The 18797-nt window shown below is 39.8% G+C and overlaps 1 protein-coding gene across 2 annotated transcripts in view; it reads right to left on the bottom strand.

Moving 5' to 3' along the window:
* TCF20 (transcription factor 20) overlaps positions 1–17460 on the bottom strand; it is a 57304-nt gene extending 39844 nt beyond the window's left edge. For both annotated transcript variants that reach the window (XM_088468030.1, XM_088468032.1), the window contains exons 1-3: positions 17375–17460; positions 14030–14215; positions 3909–9350 (exon numbers count right to left, since the gene is read on the bottom strand). In XM_088468030.1, coding sequence (XP_088324156.1) covers positions 3909–9332 — 5424 coding nt within the window. In that variant the 5' untranslated portion in view covers positions 9333–9350; positions 14030–14215; positions 17375–17460. The remainder of the gene's footprint in view (positions 1–3908; positions 9351–14029; positions 14216–17374) is intronic.
* Between the last annotated feature and the right edge of the window lie 1337 nt (positions 17461–18797).

Raw genomic sequence — 18797 nt, 5'->3', positions numbered from 1 at the left:
GTCCAAAAACTGTCTGACTCCATTATGTGCAATTGATTCTCATACTAAATGAATAAAAATAAAAAATACAACTATGTCTGTTATTCCACCAGAAATTACAAACCAGTAGAAATAATTTTCAGTGTAATATCTACCTGACAGTTGTCCAGCCCTGTCATAGTGGGACTATACAGTTATATGCATTTGGGTTACTTACTGAAATGCAGGTGGTGTAGATGTTAAATACACAGCGCAGCGGCCTTTGCAGGTCAACGCTTCTCGCATTTGGCTGCAGCCTGAAATTTATAGCAAAAATAATATTAAAGGCAAAACGCTGCATATTGCCTTTAATAACATTGCTGTTTTAAATTCCAGGGTCAAACCTGCCAAAAAGCGCAGACTCATAAAGGGCCGCTGCATTGTAAATTTACTCCTAAATGCTTTTAAGCTTTTCTATATAAATCCCAGTTTAATAGGGCAATTCTGTTAAATGCAAAGTCCCAAAGGTGTAGCTGGGAATAGTGGTAACGACTGAACACTGCAAGCTCAACATTGCTCCTTTTACCACGCAACACCATGGAGCAATGTTGGTTTGCAACCAGGCCGCACGTCTCAGATGATTGAATAACCCTGTTTCTTGCTTGCACTGCAGCTGTAAGACATCTGCAACTGGTCTTCTACCATTTTGTTCTTAGCATAAAAGCTGCATTGCTTTGACATTTGTTTTCTTTAATGAAAGTTCCAATCATTAGTTTCCACATTCTGTGGCATATGTAAAGTGACCAGTTAACATACCTTCAATGGAAATTTTAAACAAAGAGTAGTAGACAATCTGTACAATTGTGAATTGATCATACAGCATTCGCATGCTTATAGAAAAAATATAGTGCCAGCTGTTTGTTCTGGTCTCTCGCTTACACAAAATTGGATTATTGTTCGGCTCATATTGGCCAATACTGGATTGCAAAACCATTGCATGTTTCTTCCCTAGATTTCACACTTTTATGGGTATTCAATATGGGTGCGATAACATCGTTTTTTGCGTTAATATCACTGGTTTTAGTTTTACACCGTATTCAATTTCAAAGACTTATCGCAGTTTTGAAAAGTCTTTGATAAAAAGCGGTGATAACTTTTCACCATTGAATAGGTGTCGAAAAAAAGTGCATAATTGGGGTTTAGGGGTGCAGGCTTAAAAAAAATAGCCTGCACCCCTGAGATTGACATTTAAAAAAAGAACTGTGTCAAAAAAAGTAAAAAAAAAAACATAGGGACACCCCAAAAAATTTATTTAAAAATTGGGGTGCAAAAAAAAAAAAAGGGAAAAAATTGTTAAACAATAGGGAAATAGGTTCAGGGCTATTCTGCAAGTATGCGGCAGATGTTTTCTAGAATAGAATTATAGCGGCAGGTGCACAAATGCAGAATTTTTAAAAACTGACTTTAGGGACTTAAAAAATATGCTAGTACCCATTTTCATGTACCCCAAATTCGATGGGACCACTTAAAAAAAAACGAAAAAAATAACCTAAGTGCTCTTCTGCATCACTTCTTGTCGGAAAAAAAACACCTGCTGCGGCTATTTAAATCCCCGACTTTCAATAAAAGGCTAAAACGGGGGTACACATAGTGAAAAAAACTCCGATATGAAACGTTAACTTCGCCAGGGAAGTTAACCTTTCATATTGAATACCCTTCTTTGTTCTAAAAAGATATTGCTGCTGTTCTTAAAATAGCGGCAGCTGGTGAATCATTACATTCTTTTGATGGGAATAATTTCTACTGTAGTCTATCAGTAGAAAACATACTTGTTAAGTTTACAGATGCCACTTGGAGCAGACTCTGGCCTCCTGCTCTTCTGAACTTTACATGAATATGCCCTTGCAATATGCTGCGAGCAGAATAGTCTGAAATGTACATTACATGACAGATTTATCCTAATGTAAATGACTAAGGAAAAAAAAGGAATATGCCAAACACAGTAACTGCCATTATCTTGTGCTAAGAGCATGAAATGCCCTCTTCTTTCTTTTTCCAATAGATGCACCTATTACATCACTCAAGTTATCTTCGCCACATGTATTAGTAATGCTCTGGTAGAGCCTGGTGACAGCTTTACTTAAGGAAATGTTCTGCCTTTCACATTCCCAAATTCCTAGCAGATACCAGCAGACAACCAATGCCTCCTCAAAAAGCAGGGCCAAGTGAGTATGTTTGCATGTGCACATGTGTGGGAATGAATAACCCCCCCATTGTCCTTCGAATCCATATCCCCTAGAATGACAGTTACTCAGTCATTTAAATTTACTTATTTATGTTTTCATCTGTTAAATATGAAAGCATAGGTTCCTTTATTGCTTCCCTTACCTCATTGACATGCAATTGAGGTGCCCTGAGGCATCAACTCTTGAAAAGAAATCGCTAGTTAACCCCTCGTCTTTTTCTAATGTAATTTCTTAAGGTGGGACCACACCTGACAGATATATCTGCAGATGATGGTCGTTCAGACACACTTAACGGCCATCATCTGCTTGTGACCTCGGGTCCCGGCGGCCGGGTCTGGAGCGTGTCCCGCCCCCTCCTCGTGACTGCCGCTGTGTGTGTACGGGCAGTCTGCCGACCGCTCGTACACACCTGCCGATGGACAGATATATCTGCAGACATATCTGTCCATCGGCTGTGCAGCACAGCCAATGCGATACATCGGTGAAGGACAACGTTCACCGACATATTGCGGGTATACACTTGGCCGACGTACAACAGATACATTGGCCAAGCAATTGAGCGGCCAGTATATCTGTCAGTGTGTACCCAGCATTACGCTATGGAAACAAAACAGATAAATTCCAGAATTCTTGATAAAGCTACAGGTGGGTCCTCCTTCATTTTTGCTGTAGTCGTGAAAAACAGCCCCTCTCGGCACGCCTGTTCTCATGAGACTGCTAGGGCCAGGTGTCTTTTTTGCCGAAAAAGTGCCCAAGTCATAATGCGATGCGATTAGGACGCACCAGGAGACTGTGCCGATTAATTATGTGGCACTTGTGTATATCTGTGCAAAGGAGTCTCTTAATCAGCATGCAAAGTACTACGATACAGCGGCCACAGCTTTTTTCCACACTAAGTTCTGTTTACAGATATACCAGTGTCACATAGAAAACTAATCAAACTAATCAGCACAGTCTCCTGGTGTGTCCTAGTCACATCGCATTGCGACTTAGACACATTTTTGGCAGAAAAAGAAAAAAAAAAAAGACGCCTCCGGATGATAGCAGAATTGCACAGCACCAGGCGGCTCACTCATACCAGGCATATTCTGCTGCAGCGTATTGAGGCTGATGAGCAAAGACACACCTGTAGACTAATAAAAACATTATGTAACACATGTATCACAAGAGCTGTCCTTGAATTTTTAATCGCAAACCTACATGCATGCGCCATTAATAAACGCTGCTATGCATGCGGTAAGTGGCGGGATGTACTGCATTCAAAATACGATGCTGGCTACATCCTCTGCTATAAGAGAAGGAGCCTGGTTATCATGTCTGTGACTATACAATTATCAGTGATCAACAATTGTTTACTATTTTCATCCTAGTTTTTGGATCTTTATATGTTGAACCTTTATTTTTCATTAGAGTGTATTAGTAAGGTCAGGGATACGAAAGTATATTTCTGAAACATGCACAGTTATGCACATTTATTAAATGACAAAAACATTCTTACAGTATGGTAAGGACACATTTGAAAAATAATTTAGTGTGCAAATTGCTTTAAAAATGTGAGTTAGTCTATTCACATATGCATCTTGAAAAACCTATACTTGTAACCCAGTTCTTTTCGGGAGAGTTTGCTCAAAATAACGCTTCTCACTACATTCAGCATTCCAGAACACTACCATGAAAAACCATATATTATTTAAAAAAACTCACCATCTCTCTGGCAATGTCAAAAGCCTCCTGCAAACCATACAATCGGCCACAAACAAAGTAGACACCGTTGGCCCAAAGGACACATCCCTCATGCATCCAGAATTCATTGCTGTCGAGAGGTAGTTGAGGGATCTGAAACCCTTGGTCAGGGATTACATCTGCAGTAGATTGTCCACTAGAGTCTATTGACAGTTCACAAGGGTCAGAGGTCTTCCTACGCGAGGGTACAGCATGTCTAGAAGAGAGACAGTCTCCTGAACGATTCCGACGTTTGTAGCGAGGATGTTCAGACAGGCTGCGCTGTTCCCTGGCTTGCTGAGGCTCCTCCTCCTCCTCTTCATCAGAGTCAGTCTTGGAACCATCTAAAGTATCTTTGTGTCGAACTTTCACTTTTTTGGGAGTTTCTGATGATTTTTTCGGTGGTGGGTTTTTGGATAGTGTAGATGCATATTCCTGGGTGTAAAAAGGCCCAAATAGATCTCCAAGATTCTTGTAATTGGCCCATTTGCCACAAAAACAACAGACAAGGTGTCCCATTAATGCAGACTCTGTTACAGCTGGCCCCTGTACCATGAAGCTTGAGATCGGAAGAGCTTTGCTCTCAGTAGGCTGTGGAGACGTGGTCCTTTGACCCTTTCGTACAGATGTTAGTTTTTTCCAGCGTTGTTCTTCCTCTTCCGCATTAATTATAACACAGGACAAGCCTAATTCCTCCTTATTTTCCACATGTATATAAGGAAAAAATGATTTGGTTTTGGACTCAGTTTTGTCAATGGTTTGGCTGGCATACTTTAATTTGATTTCTGGCTCTATTGGGGCAACTATAGGAGCTGCTTGCTTACCCCGTCTCCTCCTTGTTGTTCCAGCTTGCTTCCTCCTTTCTCTCCTCCTTTTCGGTTTAGGCTCAGACTCTAAGCCCTGCTCTGATACAGACTGTGTTTGAGGTGGTGGAGGAAGAGGAGGTGGTGACGGGAGAGGAAGAGAGGTCAGACCTGCTATAACAGATGCTTGAATATGCTGTTGCTCTTGACCTTGCTGCTGCAGCTGTTGCTGCTGTTGAAGCTGTTGCTGCTTAAGCTCTTGTTGCAGTTGTTTTTTCTGCTTATTGACACTACCAATGGGACGCCCTTTCTTTTTTCCAGACGGAAAATAGCCTTTTGGAGGAGTTCTCTCTTGTTTGGGGGTAATTGGCTTATCCTCGTCAGCCACTTCAAATGGTTGAACCTGTGGCAAAGGGGATTTTGATTCTAAAGCTGGAGAGGTTCCCTTTCCTTCAATAAAATGATTGGATGTTTGTTGTATACTAGGTGCAGATTGTGAAAAGTCTTTGGTTTCCATAGACTGTTCATCAATTTCCATTTTAATCGGTTTGTCATCATGGATAGTCCAGACATCAAAAGATTTTGGTGAAAGTCCATGGCTTTTCACCTCCTCATTGCTAGAAATCTCTGGTACAATATCAACTATAATTTCTCTTTTCTCCTGCATGAATCCATTACCACTTTCGGGCCCCTTTCCCTTGAGAGATAAGATGTCATCAAGTGTTACCGGCTCAACAGCATTTTCTGAACTGCTTGGAGCAGCAGAACGGCGCACATTCGGAGAAGTAATTTTCTGCACTATAGCTTCCAACTTAAGACCCCTTCCTTTACGGGGAGGGAGAATTTTTGTCTTTGTTGGACTTGAAAGTGATACTGCAGGAGGGCTCCTCTGTTCAGTACAAGATTTAGATGAATCTTCTGTCATGGACAAAAAATCACTATCCGTGCCCCTTGACGACAATACATGTAATGAAGGTATTTTGTCAGAACCTTCTTTTGGTGTAGAAGTAGGTGGCCGCTCTTTATCATCAAGTAGCTGCCTCTTGCTAGGGATGGGGGAAATGAAAGAACGTACTCTTCTTCTCATAATTAATGGGTTGTGGTGTGATACTTCCTCAGGTCCTGATGATCGATGTGCATTGCACCCAAGTTTAGGGAGCTCAATTGACTCCACTTGCCTGGTTCCATGTGTTTCAGATTCCCTTATGGGACTAAATGGCTTCTGATTTGTACCTATTGGAGACCCAACTTTCTTTACTGGAGAAGATTGTCGTCCCAAGTGCCAACTTGAGGATTCTACTGGAGGAGTCTTTTGACTACTTCGTTTCAACTCCACAGTTGTTAAATGAGGGGTTCCTTCACCCATACGTAGTTGGCGGCTATAGTCTATGTTGCTAGATTCGTGAGATAAACTTTGTTGGCTATATCCTAATCCCTCAGTTTCATTCCTTCCCGGACTACGAACATGAAACGGTTCCTGCCTTGGGCTTTTCCGCTGCATTTCCTGACGATGTTGCGAGGCCGAGAGTATAGCTTGAGCAGAGCTTCCCAGCCATTCTTTATATTCCTCTTGTTGGTAAATTTGTCTTTTGTAATGTAGAGGAGAAGTGAATGTAGGATGTGGCTCTCCATAAGAACTTGATCTTAAATTTGAATGGTAACCTAGACTAGAACTATCAGGATTCTGAAAAAAAGCAGAGTACAAAGCTTCTCTACTAGCTCGTTCTGAAAGACTTATTGCTGGATTCAAATGATGGACATCTGTTGGACCTCTACTTCTTCCTGGAGACATCTTCAACTTATCACTAAGCTCTTGAGATTGAGCAGGTGACCTACCTCGAGATCCCAACCTCCCAGTACCCCTTTTGGGATTTGATGTACGACTATTATGCGAACTATAGTCCTGGTTGGGGTCATATGTCATGGCTCTTGGACTGGCATTGCCTCTAGCAGAGTCTTTGGTGCTGTATGACATACAAGGTTCTCCTGTTCTTTTTCTTTGCACCTTTGGGGACTCAATATCTTCACCTTTGGCCATTCCACCTTGACTATTTGACTTTTCCAAGGTCAACATTACACTAGGCAAGATGACTGACTGTCCAGCTCTGCTATCTGGTGGTCTTTCTTGTCCAGTGACATGTTGAGAGCTAGGGGGTTCACGCACAAGTTGTCTTAGTGGGGAGATGTCGCAGATAACAGACCTTCTTTCAGAAGGCCCACTACTCTGTTCATGGCAAGAGGTTGGTGGTTCAGCCTCAAATTTTCTGTTTGCAGGATAATCTGCCAAATTTATCTGTTTCATTTCTAAAATGGCTTTTCTATCCCACTGACCCCAATGTGGGGATTCTAAATGAGGTGCTAAACTTTTCCCAAGGATGCTGCGATTAGTTTGATCATTGCTTTGGTTCATGAGAATGTTCGGTCTTATTGGTACTTCAGGACTTCCAGTAACAGCTGCAGGGTCCTGTGTGCTTCTAGCATACCTTCTTTCCTGCTGATGGTGCCCTTGCAGGACCTCTTGCAAAAGGCTTGGATACTTCTCACTTCTTCCAGACTTTCGATCGCTCTGCCCTCCAAAATTTCCCATCTCTGAATTTTTAGGATGTTGGGGTATATTGGTGGGATTTCTGGAAGTAATTGGTGCTTCCTTGAAGAAAAATCCAGTGCCAACAGGAGATTTAGCAGATTCTACTTGGGGTATATTCGTTGCTGTGGTAGACACTGCATCATCAATATTAGGCTCCCCATTCTGGCTGTTAGAACAATCTTTAGAACTTTCCTCTGTAATTGTTTGAGGCAATTCAGGTTCTGGTGTTGGCTCCATTGCTTTATTAACTGGTGTTGAAACCTCATCAACTACTTTTTCTGACCGGTTTGCCACAGTTTCATTTGAAACTATTACCCCAACTGACTTTTCATTTGCCTTAGGAATTTCCTGAAAGGTCTCTGCTGGCTCTGTCATTGTATCAATTTCTTGAATTGCAGTCGTCTCTATAGGTTCATTTTGCCATGTGTGGGCAGGAGAAGGTGGCTTTTCTGGGGGTAGTACCTTTATGCCTGCTTCAGAACTGGAGCTCTGGCCACTTAGCTGTCTTACTCTTTCACCTGGATCTCCTGTACTGCTAGAACAGCTGCCATCCAATGATTCTGCCATTGGAGATTTTAGTTGTTCTTCAGCTTGGGAAGAAGTCTCTGAATTGGCACAACTGTCTGTTTTTCTTGAAGTCCTTTTACCACCTTTCTTGTGAGGTGCCAAGGCATCAGAAAGCAGCATGTGTTGAACTGTATTAGGCAAGTTGGCTACTTGGCTACTGAGTGCACTAAGACTGCTCAGACCTGGATCTGTCAAACATTTCTCTTGTTTACCTTCTGCACCAAAACCTTTAAAACTACCAATCTGTGTGTTAGGACTCAGTTGTGGCATCATTGTCAATATACGATTTCTGGATGAAATCGGTAAATTTCCTTGTCCACACTGAAGATTTTCCCCAGTAGTCATCAGTGGTGAAGGTGTGGAGCTACAGCTAGGTGACTGTACTACAGAGGCAGCTGGGGATGGGTTGGAGATGGGGCTGAAGTTTTGCTGGAACTGCATAGGTGATCGTGCGGGGACATCAGCTTGGTTGTATTGTCCAGCCTGATTTTGGGATAGTAATTTAGAGGAGTTTGGATACTGCATTACATGAGAAGGAGTCTGTTGCTGCTGTTGTTGTTGTGGAGGTGGTTGTCCCTGACCTCCACTTTGTGGCATTTTAGCTGCATCAAAGTTCTTTAAGTGCTGGCTAGCATAACTGCTATATCCGTGTTGTGCTCCATAGGATGATCCAGACATATGACTCTCATATGGAGAACTAGAACCTCCAGGACTGTAGCCTTCATAGTTTGTTCCAGATTGTCCAAACCTCTGAAGAGGAAAGGAACTAGAGGGTGACCCTGCAGAAGACTGATAATGTTGTGCAAACTGTCCTACTCGTAGTGGATATCCGGCAGAACTCAGTGAAGCAGAACGCTGCATTTGCTGCAGATGTGAGGTTCCTGCGGATGCAGGTGTGTTGCCAGTCTGAGTAAGGGGCTGATGTGACTGGTAAAGTTGTTGCCTCAACTGTTGACTAGGAACATGAGATGAATACTGGCCACCACCAGGAGAAAAGGACCCTGGAAAATCCTGTGAGTACTGAGACAAGCTGGCTGCCGCAGAATGCTGACTTGCAAATTGGCCATGGAGGCCCTCTCTCCCATAGTGACTGCTAAAACCTGTGCTGCTGCTACTAGTATTTCCTTGAGGAGGTCCATAACTCTGTACTGGTCCAGGTGGTCGGCGCTGTGGTGTTTGGCCGCCAGATGGGCCCTCTTCTTTGATTCCAAGATAATAGAAATCACCCGTTTCTTTTCGATAAGCTTGGTAACTTTGCAGACTGGAATTCTCCCCAGGAGTCATTGAAGTAGGAGTGACTGTCCCTCCTCTACGCCCTCCATAGCTGCTTTGGAATATCTGAGCCTGCTGTCGGGGGCTATACTCTTCCATCCTTGAAGGCCCATGAGCTTCCGGTGGATAGGTTTGCTGATTACCGTGGTAGTTACTTTGTTCTCGGAATGACTGCATATTGCAGAGCTTTTCCTCCTACAACAAAACAAATCGAAGATAAATTTAGTTGATTCTAAAAATACAGGTTACCATGGTCACTTGCAAGACATCTTTCAGGTAAGCAAAAACTGTTAAGAAAATTATTTGGGTATTCAATAGTACAAATTAAAAGTTTTAAAGGTGTAAATGGTGTTTAACATTCTTAATAGTATATGCTAGTGGTAAATATGCAGCTTTATACAGCTCATATGAAAATGAAAACACAACAGTGTGTCAAGTCACTAATACAGGGTTTGACCATTTTTAAAAAAAAACTCTTGTGGAGATATGTTCCTCTCATCCAAGCACCGGTATGTCACATTGTGCTCAGTAAAGACTTCTTGGGGAAATAAATTGTCAACTTTTGTTATTTTTATGATATAAAGAAAGCAAATTGCCAGGTTTATCCAACTGAGAAATTACAAACTGCCAGACAAGCATGATGGTTCAAACAGCATGCCGTTTAAGCTAACTGGCCATTTAGAACATACAAGGAGACACAATACACTTATGGGGAGAATCAAAGCTGTGAGAATTATAAAAGCTTGGAGAGAGATAACATACTAATCAATCAGCTTCTAACTGTCATTTTACAGGCTGTGTTTGAAAAATGAGTTACGAGTTGATTTGTTGGTACTTTTTCTCTCTCTGCCATAGTAATTATGAGCGCAATTTTTATTTATTAAGGGAGCAAAAACTGATTTTGTTTATGAATGTATTAGGAGTGACAAATTAATACAAGATTATATAAAAATATAGGGACAAATAAAAATTTTCTCCCATCATAAATTATATTTCAAGTCATCGTTTTACCACTACTGGTTACCACATTATGAAAGAATAAGTATTGCCCATGTCATAATTATTGCTTACATAATTATTAAAAAAAATATTGTCCTCTAAATAGTCATATAAAATGTTTCCCTAATAATATATTCATAAAATATTTTTGCTGCCACAAGATAAATATTAATAATTTTTTCTCCCCTCAACGGACTATTTCTTTTAAAAAAAATGACATAAAAAATTGTCTATTTTAAAATCTAAAAAGTAAAAAATATTTTTTCAAAATTATATATATAAAAAAAAAAACACCTAGGCGGAGTCTAGCACCTATTAATAGTAACCCCACTCCCCCCAGTGACAATAAGCTACCTTGTGGCAATAACCCCCCACCCCTTTGTATCTATTAATCCCCTTATGGCTATGGATATATCATAGGAAAAAATATATATATTAAACCTGGATCTCCTTAGATAACAGCACCTATAGCACAAATTTGTTGTGTCCAGGGTATTAATGTTCCATGGACAATTAGTCCCCACCATGGAACACTGTGAAAAAAAAAAAAAAAAGGCTGAATGTTTTTAGAATAGCATAACTACAAAACAATACAGCAACTGGCTAACAAAGTGGTAAGTAAAGGAGAGGGTAATACCCCTTTCAGATTAAGCTTCTGACCTGGGATATTGCCATGGCAAGCCGAGTAAACCCGGGTCCTTTCTTTGTGTGAAAGGGTCCAACCGGGTCCTCGACCCTGGTCGCTATCAGGGTTAATCCCAGGTCCAACCCGGGTTGCCAGCAGTTTGAAATGGTGTGACCCGAGTTATTCAATCCGGGTTACAGTAAAAGTATCGGTTCAGGAGCGCAGATACCCACTTTTCATGATTCATCTTTGTGTGCCTGTAACAAAACATCCACTTCTATTGACTCACACATTTGGCAGGGCTGACATGGGTTCTGTGTGAAAGGGGTCGAACCGGGAATAACCGAGGACCAAGGTGCAGTGTGGAAAGGGTTTCTGGTCTGTGTCTCGGGGAAAAAACAGAGTTGAAGCCCCAGCTTTGGATTAAAGTGGTATTAGACTGGTAGGAAGTAGTTACTGTCTGCATGCACAGTACAAAGATGTCACAAAGTTGTCAGAAATCAGTGGAGGAGAATGTGCAGTGCACTCCACACGCTTATCCTCCTTCTGTGGGCTACAGCTGTGAAGGTGCTTTGGGCTTTGAAAGGAGGTCTGAGAGGCACATTAAGAGATCTCACTAGCAAGATAGTAATTTAACATATTCCCAATTCAAGTAGATGCTTTATTAAAAACACAAAACAACCACCCTGCACCATTCCTCCCATCCATTAGAAGTTTATAAATGTCACTTGTAATGGTCACATTTGGTCTTATAAATCACAAAACATTATATCTTTTTTCTTACTATAAACCAGTGTTTCCCAACTGTTCACCGTTTCACCCGGGGGTGCCTCAGGACACTTGCAGGGGTGCCTCATGTTGGTGGTCCAGCACCAAATCAAATTATTTGTGGTCAATGTAATGTAGACAAACAAAAGCGCAAACCTGTACACCACAACATAGCTAAATCTAAGAATGACAGGTAAGCTCAATATATTACACTTTACTATTTTACTACATTTTTTTCTGAAATTCTCAATAAAAACAAAAAAACTTAATCTTACGGGTGCCGTGAAACCAATGCTGATACTCTAGGGCGCCGTATTTCAAAAAAGTTTGGGAACCACTGCTCTAAACAAATAACTAATATTTTTCTGTGCATATCTCTTAATTTCTTAGTTCTCTTTATGTCATATACAGTAGGAAGTGAAGGCATTGCTTAGATAACAGCTTAGCCATGCCTCCTAATGGTGCCGATTTATACTAAAAGGACAATCCGCTGTTATTTATCTTATCAAAATAGCTATGGTAATTCACAAGTAGTGGTTAAAAAAAGCAAAATGTTGGTTATTAAAATGCAGCTGTGCACAAATATCCTCACAAGAAAAAGTACTTGTAGCTTTATTGTGGACAATACAGCCAATTGTAAAGCGCAACACAATATGCTGGCTTAGAGCCATTTGGAGCTGAGCAGTTCAGTAAATGACTGAAAGTCACAAACATAGGGGACGATTTGTTAATCAGGAATTTAGCTCCCCTGGGAAAATTTAGTAATCCCTGGGAAAATCAGCAAAAGAAGCATTGCAGGTTATAGCTCTCCTTAAATGTGCAAGAACAAAGTAGTAACATTTAGTAAAAATACCAAAGAAAAGCCACAAGTTCAGAACTTCAAAGTGAAGAAAACCCACAGGTCTCATTACAATATTTATCATGAATGGGTAGAGGATACTACAATAGTTGCTCACATCCAATACTGGGACATCCTGCACCACAAGTAATGGACGTTAGATGTTCAGTAACACTGCCAATCACAACATATATAGTGATACAGCAAATAGTTAATATCCCCATGAAAATCCAATAATGCACACGTGGTCAATTCCTTCATGTGACTTAAAAAAAGAAAGAAAAAAAAACGGCTATTGCTGGTACCATCAATTCTGGTGATGTCAATGAATTTACATCTTTCCCGGCTCACAAAAGATCCGACTGGCATCTTAAATTATTTTGTGAACCCTTGTGTTGGTTTCACTCTACAAGATCACCAAGTGCTTTTCAGGCACAGTTGGCAGAGTATATATAATTTTCCCAAATGGAAATATATGTCAAAAAAGTTAAGAAGAAAAATTACTGACAAAATTACAACAAGTAATTTATATGTAAACAAAAAAAAAAAAAAAAGATGATTTTGATTTTTCTTCTTCAAATTTAGTAAAGAAAAACAGAATTTCTGTAATGAACAAGTTCAGGATGACAAACCAAGTTTTTACGAAGAAGCCCGCCCATTAAATAACACTGAAAAGCTTTGGGCACGGTGTCTCATGCTTTAACGGGCACTGAATATTCTGGTATGACCTTAGTGAAAACTAAAGTGCAAAATGTGAAAAATACATTTGGATGACAACTATTTGTTCATTTCGTTTGACACTATTGAGTCATATCAATACCCAGTGCAGTGAGATTATAAATGATCCATCAGAAAGAAAAAAAGAAAAACTAGATCAGCCTATGGCCTCAAAAGCTGGGTGTGTCAGGTCTATTTAATTCTTGTTCAATTGAATCGAGCCTGTTGTGGAATCTAAGTAAAAGGAGAGGGCTAAAATAATGACCTGATTCACATTACAATCCAGTACCTTGGGATGACTCCACATGCCATGTGAGGCTTATATAAAACCATTAATTGGGCTCAATTCAATTGAATGCAAATTAAATAGCGCCGGGGTGGAGCTCCTGGAGCTATTCAATTCAGCGTGCTCTTAAGGATTTCTTCTTGCACCCCTCCAGGGGTGCGAGCATAAACCCAACAAAAAAACAGGTGCGATGCTGTTTTCTGCCTTTAGCGCCACGGAAACAGCATCGCGTCGAGAAGTGTAGTCAGAGAATGCCCATTCTCACGACTAATCACCCTGTTTAAGACGAGAGGGGCGGGAGAACAGGCATTCTCTGACCTAACAGCGTGCTGAATTGATTGGCTCCGGGAGCTCCCTCCCGGCGCTATTTAATTCTTGTTCAATTGAATCGAGCCCGTTGTGGAATCTAAGTAAAAGGAGAAAATCAATCCTCAAAAAATTATTGCAAATAAGTAGTTGAGGCTGTCATACACAGTAATGTAAAGGGACAGGTGATAAATGTGGAAAATACTGCATTCCTCGGGTCACCTCAGCCATACTTCCCATTATACTTACCGGCCCCTTCCTGTCCTCACAGACCACTTGATCGATAGATAGAAATGTGGAAAATTATCAAGTAAAACTGTAGTGTAAGGACATACCTTTTACAAGAAAATGGACACTTAATAAAAAGGCCACATTTTTCCTTTCAAAGGCTGATAATATTCTTTTATTGAGTGCAGGTTAAGCATGAGTCCATGTGTACTGCAGACAGATGAGAAGATACAAGAATTCATAGCTGAGAAACAAGGCAGGAAGTTTTGTCTGTAATTATGTGCATAACTTTCCTAAAGGGAGAAAGAAAAAAAAAATACTTACATTAGTAAGGTATGGAATGCAGTTGTTTTTTTTACACCTTTAGAAAGGAAATAATTAGAAAAATCATTAATATAATTAAAATGATGAAGTTGGGATTGCACTATAAAAAAAACTTTAGAATATAGATATTATTGATAAAATGCACCGTTAACTGTAATAAAAAAAAAAACATTGAGTTTGGAACATTATGACACTATGGAGGTAATGTATCAAACCCTCTAAAGCAGGCCTGGCCAACCTGTGGCTATCCAGCTGTTGTGAAACTACAAGTCAGATCATGCTTTACAAGAGGATTGGTGAGAGGGTATGCTGGTATGTTTCACAACATCTGGAAAGCCACAGGTTGGCCAGGCCTGCTTGACAGAGTGGAGAAGTTGGCCATAGAAACCAATCAGCCTATACCTATTATTTTATAGAATGCACTTGGTAACCAATCAGCTTCTAGCCAGCATTTATCATTGACAATTTCTCCTCTCCATTCCCACTCTGCTACAAATTAAATTAGTATTTCATCAATTAAAATCAAAACATAGGGCAAATAATGAACCATATAAATTTGACATGGAAGTGTAGTTAAACATCTTGCATAGTAATCCTTTTGTTGACTCTTTTCTGCACTTATAGCATTAAATTATTTTAATGGCTATTTCCCAACACACTACAAAGTCAAATGGTAGTTAAACATTGACAGCAGTAAGAATACCCACCTATCAATTTAGACTAGACAGCAGTATAAAACATAACAGTATGAGATATAAACTTGCTAAGATACAATAGAGCTTGTTTAAAATAGTGTAGATAGAATAACCTACACCAACTGCACAATAACTACAATTAGTTTAACTGAACTAAACTGCTCAATGCTTATAACTAATTGGGTACAATGGCCTACAGCAAATTTTCTCTTTTCTCCATGTTACTAAATAAACACTACAATTTGCAGTAGTACCTCTGTAGGTCAGTCAACAATCTGTGCCCTCACCATCTACATTTTTGCAAGTGGTCAGAATCCAATTAGATTTTAACTGTTTTTAAATCGTGCATGATCATACTATGAGGTCAGTCTAATTCCACGCGATGTACTCGCAGGTGCACACTTGACAGCAGCCCAAATTCGCATAAAAGTGCTCACAGCACCATAGAGCTCCGAGCAAAATTATGCGACATCGGAGCCGGCCGCAATGGGTGCAAGATGAGGTGCTGTTGCAACGGCAACTCGCACCCTTTGCGTCGAATTGGATTGACCCCAAAATATTTTGCTCTCCACAGCAATAGGGAAAAATCAAACCACTGAAATAAAAGCATTTCAACGGGAAAAAAGCCAATAAGAAACAGGTTTTCAGTCATCTATCACAGTAGTGAAAATTAAGTGGTCAGGGAAAAGTTTGCTAAAATGAAGTTTAATTAGTTTTTTCCAAGCTGAAAATCCACAGATGTATTCAAAGCAACAAAAGTGGTTATGGATCTTGTGTAAATACTTATCGTTACGTAGCCTCAGCAAAAATAAGTTATAAGATGAATACATAGGGATCCAATTATCAGCATTATAAATACACTTTAAGAGTAATTATGTTTTACAATATAAATGGAGCAGACCAAAAACATACTACTGCCAGTGTCAAAATAACAATACCAACCCATGAAACAAAATATATATTTTCCTTCAGCAGACAACCAGGAAACAAAGACATTGAATCATTCAAGTTAATCTTTCAAAACTTTGCCACTGCTAGAAAGACTATAATTTACAATAGATTATATATATATATATATATATATAATGAAGATATACAAGTAAATATATACATAGTAATGGCTTATAGGCACACTACTTTCAAAGGGCTCGATTCAATTGCCTGCGATGTAAATAGCGCCAAGAGATAGCTCCTGGAGCTATTCTATTCTGCGCGGTGTTTAGTCGGAGAATTCCCGTTCTCGCAACTAAACACCCTGTTTAAGGCGCGAGAACGGGCATTCCCCGACCTAACTTCCCGGCGCAATGCTGCTTTCCAGGCGCGAATGGCAGAAAACAGCCTCGTGCCTGGACTTTTGTCGGATTTCTGCTCGTATCCAAAGAGGGGTGCGAGAAGAAATCCTTATGCTGCCCATCCACTAGACTGTTAAGTTGAGCGATTGAACGATAACGATCGTTCAATCGTTTGCAAAAATGTCTAAAACGACCAGCGATGTGCGTGCCCGCTGGTCGTTTAGACATCTATCATCGTGCAAACATGCATGTCAACCTGACGATAACGTCAGGTTCAGCATGTTTCCAGATGATTGATGAGCCTGCACTGAACGACTGCTCGTTCAGTGTAGGCTTATCACAGACATAGAAACGACTGCACGTTTACAATGTCGTAATCGTGCTGTCGTTTCTATGGTCCATGCAGCATTAGTCGGGCTTAGCAGCGTGGTGTATTGAATTGCTCCGGGAGCGGATTCCCAAGGCTATTCACTTCGCACAGAATAGAATCGAGCCCAATGGGTCTGTATCGACTCTTGCAGAAAATGTCCAACACGTTTGAACAACTGTATTAATACATAGTACTAATACATTATAATACATAGTACATAATATTAATACATAGTACTAGTACATATTAATACATAGTACTAACACATTATTATACATAGTACTAGTACATTATTATAATACATAGTACATAATATTAATACATAGTACTAGTACATGATAATACATAGTACTAGTACATAATATTAATACATAGTATTAATTTTTAGTACATAATATTAATATAGTACTAATACATAATATTAATACATATCACAAATAAATAGCACTGATACAGAACATAATATTAATACATCGCATTCACTAACGGGTGGACACACAGTAGTGTTGTTCTTTGTCTTTCTCTGGTCTGAAATTCAAAATGCTAAGAGCCCGCTTACTACGTCAGGCAGTGTATAAAATGGATGCGTAGAACATTGCAGAGATCCCCTTCCCATGTCAGCACTGAGCAGCAGCACCGCACTCCCGTCTGCTACTGGCAATGGGGCTACTCATTAGGATCGGCGCCCCCGCTACACTCTCCCAGGATATCATATGTACAAACACTACGACTCTCCCCCCATTCCCTGAGCGCACCCTCCCCAGCCAGTACCTGCGGTCCTCAGCTCGCTGATAGCTCTCTGATCACTTGCACACACATCACGGCCATCCTCTGACATCACTTCCTGTATCTTCTCTAACTCCACAGCTATTTTTTTTTTCAATAATTTTTCTCCTAACTTTATTGACAAAACGACAATGACAAGCGTGTTGCTTATTTGTGTGTTCTTTTTAAGGACATATTTCAAGGCAAGTAGTGAAAAATTAAGTACAAAATAAATAAATTACAAAAACCCAGACAGGTAACTTATTTATAGACACTGATGTTTTGCCTTCACAGAGGATGACTGCTACCCTAGGTCGTACCTCCATGCACCCAATTTATTTTAAAAAATAAATGAAAATTATTCAGAACTAAATCTATTTAAACCGCGTGTGATTATATATATTCCATACACAGTGGACAGGGACAGATGTGAATGATTACATATTTGTACATATTTGTACAGCACCAAATATAACAACTGGCACTATAACTATAGGGTTCAGTATGCTATTTCAAATTTCAACTGTTGACATTGATAACACTGGGGAACAGTCAATCTGTTGCCAGGGATTTAAGAGCCTATTTCGATTAATTTTGTGCTCTTGATCATGAATATGCCATGCTTATTTTTCAATTGGCTCTAGTTTTTGAGTTATGCATACTATTTATGAAAAATTAAATTAAACATTGTTAAAAATAGTTAAAAAGATATTTTTTTTTATTCTGATTAAATTTGATTCGTAAAATGTTATAAAAAGACACAGGATAATTACATACATAAGTGTTAGGAAGCTATGAGAACCGTTTTTTGTAGGATTTTCTTTTGTATTCTTGTTGCAGGCAGTCCCTCTGCAGACTCCCAACAGTAATCGGCCATCATGTGACGATCCCACCTTCCTTGATATCTTTCTTCCATTACCTGAATATCCTGAAGGAACCATTCCCCCTGTTCTTTGCTTAAATCTCCTATATTGGACAGGAAGTGATCTAAATGGCTGTACAAAAAAATGTACTTTAATACTCATGTTGGCACCTACTTTCTCAAAACATTTTAGCATGTTGTGGACTAATTCATGATAGTTGTCTGCCTTGTGATTGCCTAAAAAAATTTGAATGACAGACACATCAGATTCGGTTTTAGTCATAGTTGTGTTAAAATTTGGATCCTTCACCAGTTTCCATATCTGTGGGCCGTCAAAAATTCCTGCCTTTAATTTTTCAATACTAAGAGATGAAATGTTCAACAAATATACATGAAACAATTGCCTGACTCGTCCAATGCTTTAACAAATTGTTTCATTAAACCCAGTTTGATATGGAGAGGCAGCAGTATGATTGTTTTACCTGTCAATTAAGGGCTCATGAATGATGTTGGCTTTTCCTACAGTTATAACTTCTCTTGGAGGCCATATGGTTTGCTGCCAGTGCT

Source organism: Taudactylus pleione, unplaced genomic scaffold (assembly GCF_031769625.1).
Source record: "Taudactylus pleione unplaced genomic scaffold, aTauple2 ptg000080l, whole genome shotgun sequence".
Classification (NCBI taxonomy): Eukaryota; Metazoa; Chordata; class Amphibia; order Anura; family Myobatrachidae; genus Taudactylus; species Taudactylus pleione.
Note: the sequence above shows the minus strand (reverse complement) of the source record. Positions and strands in the feature narration are given on the sequence as shown.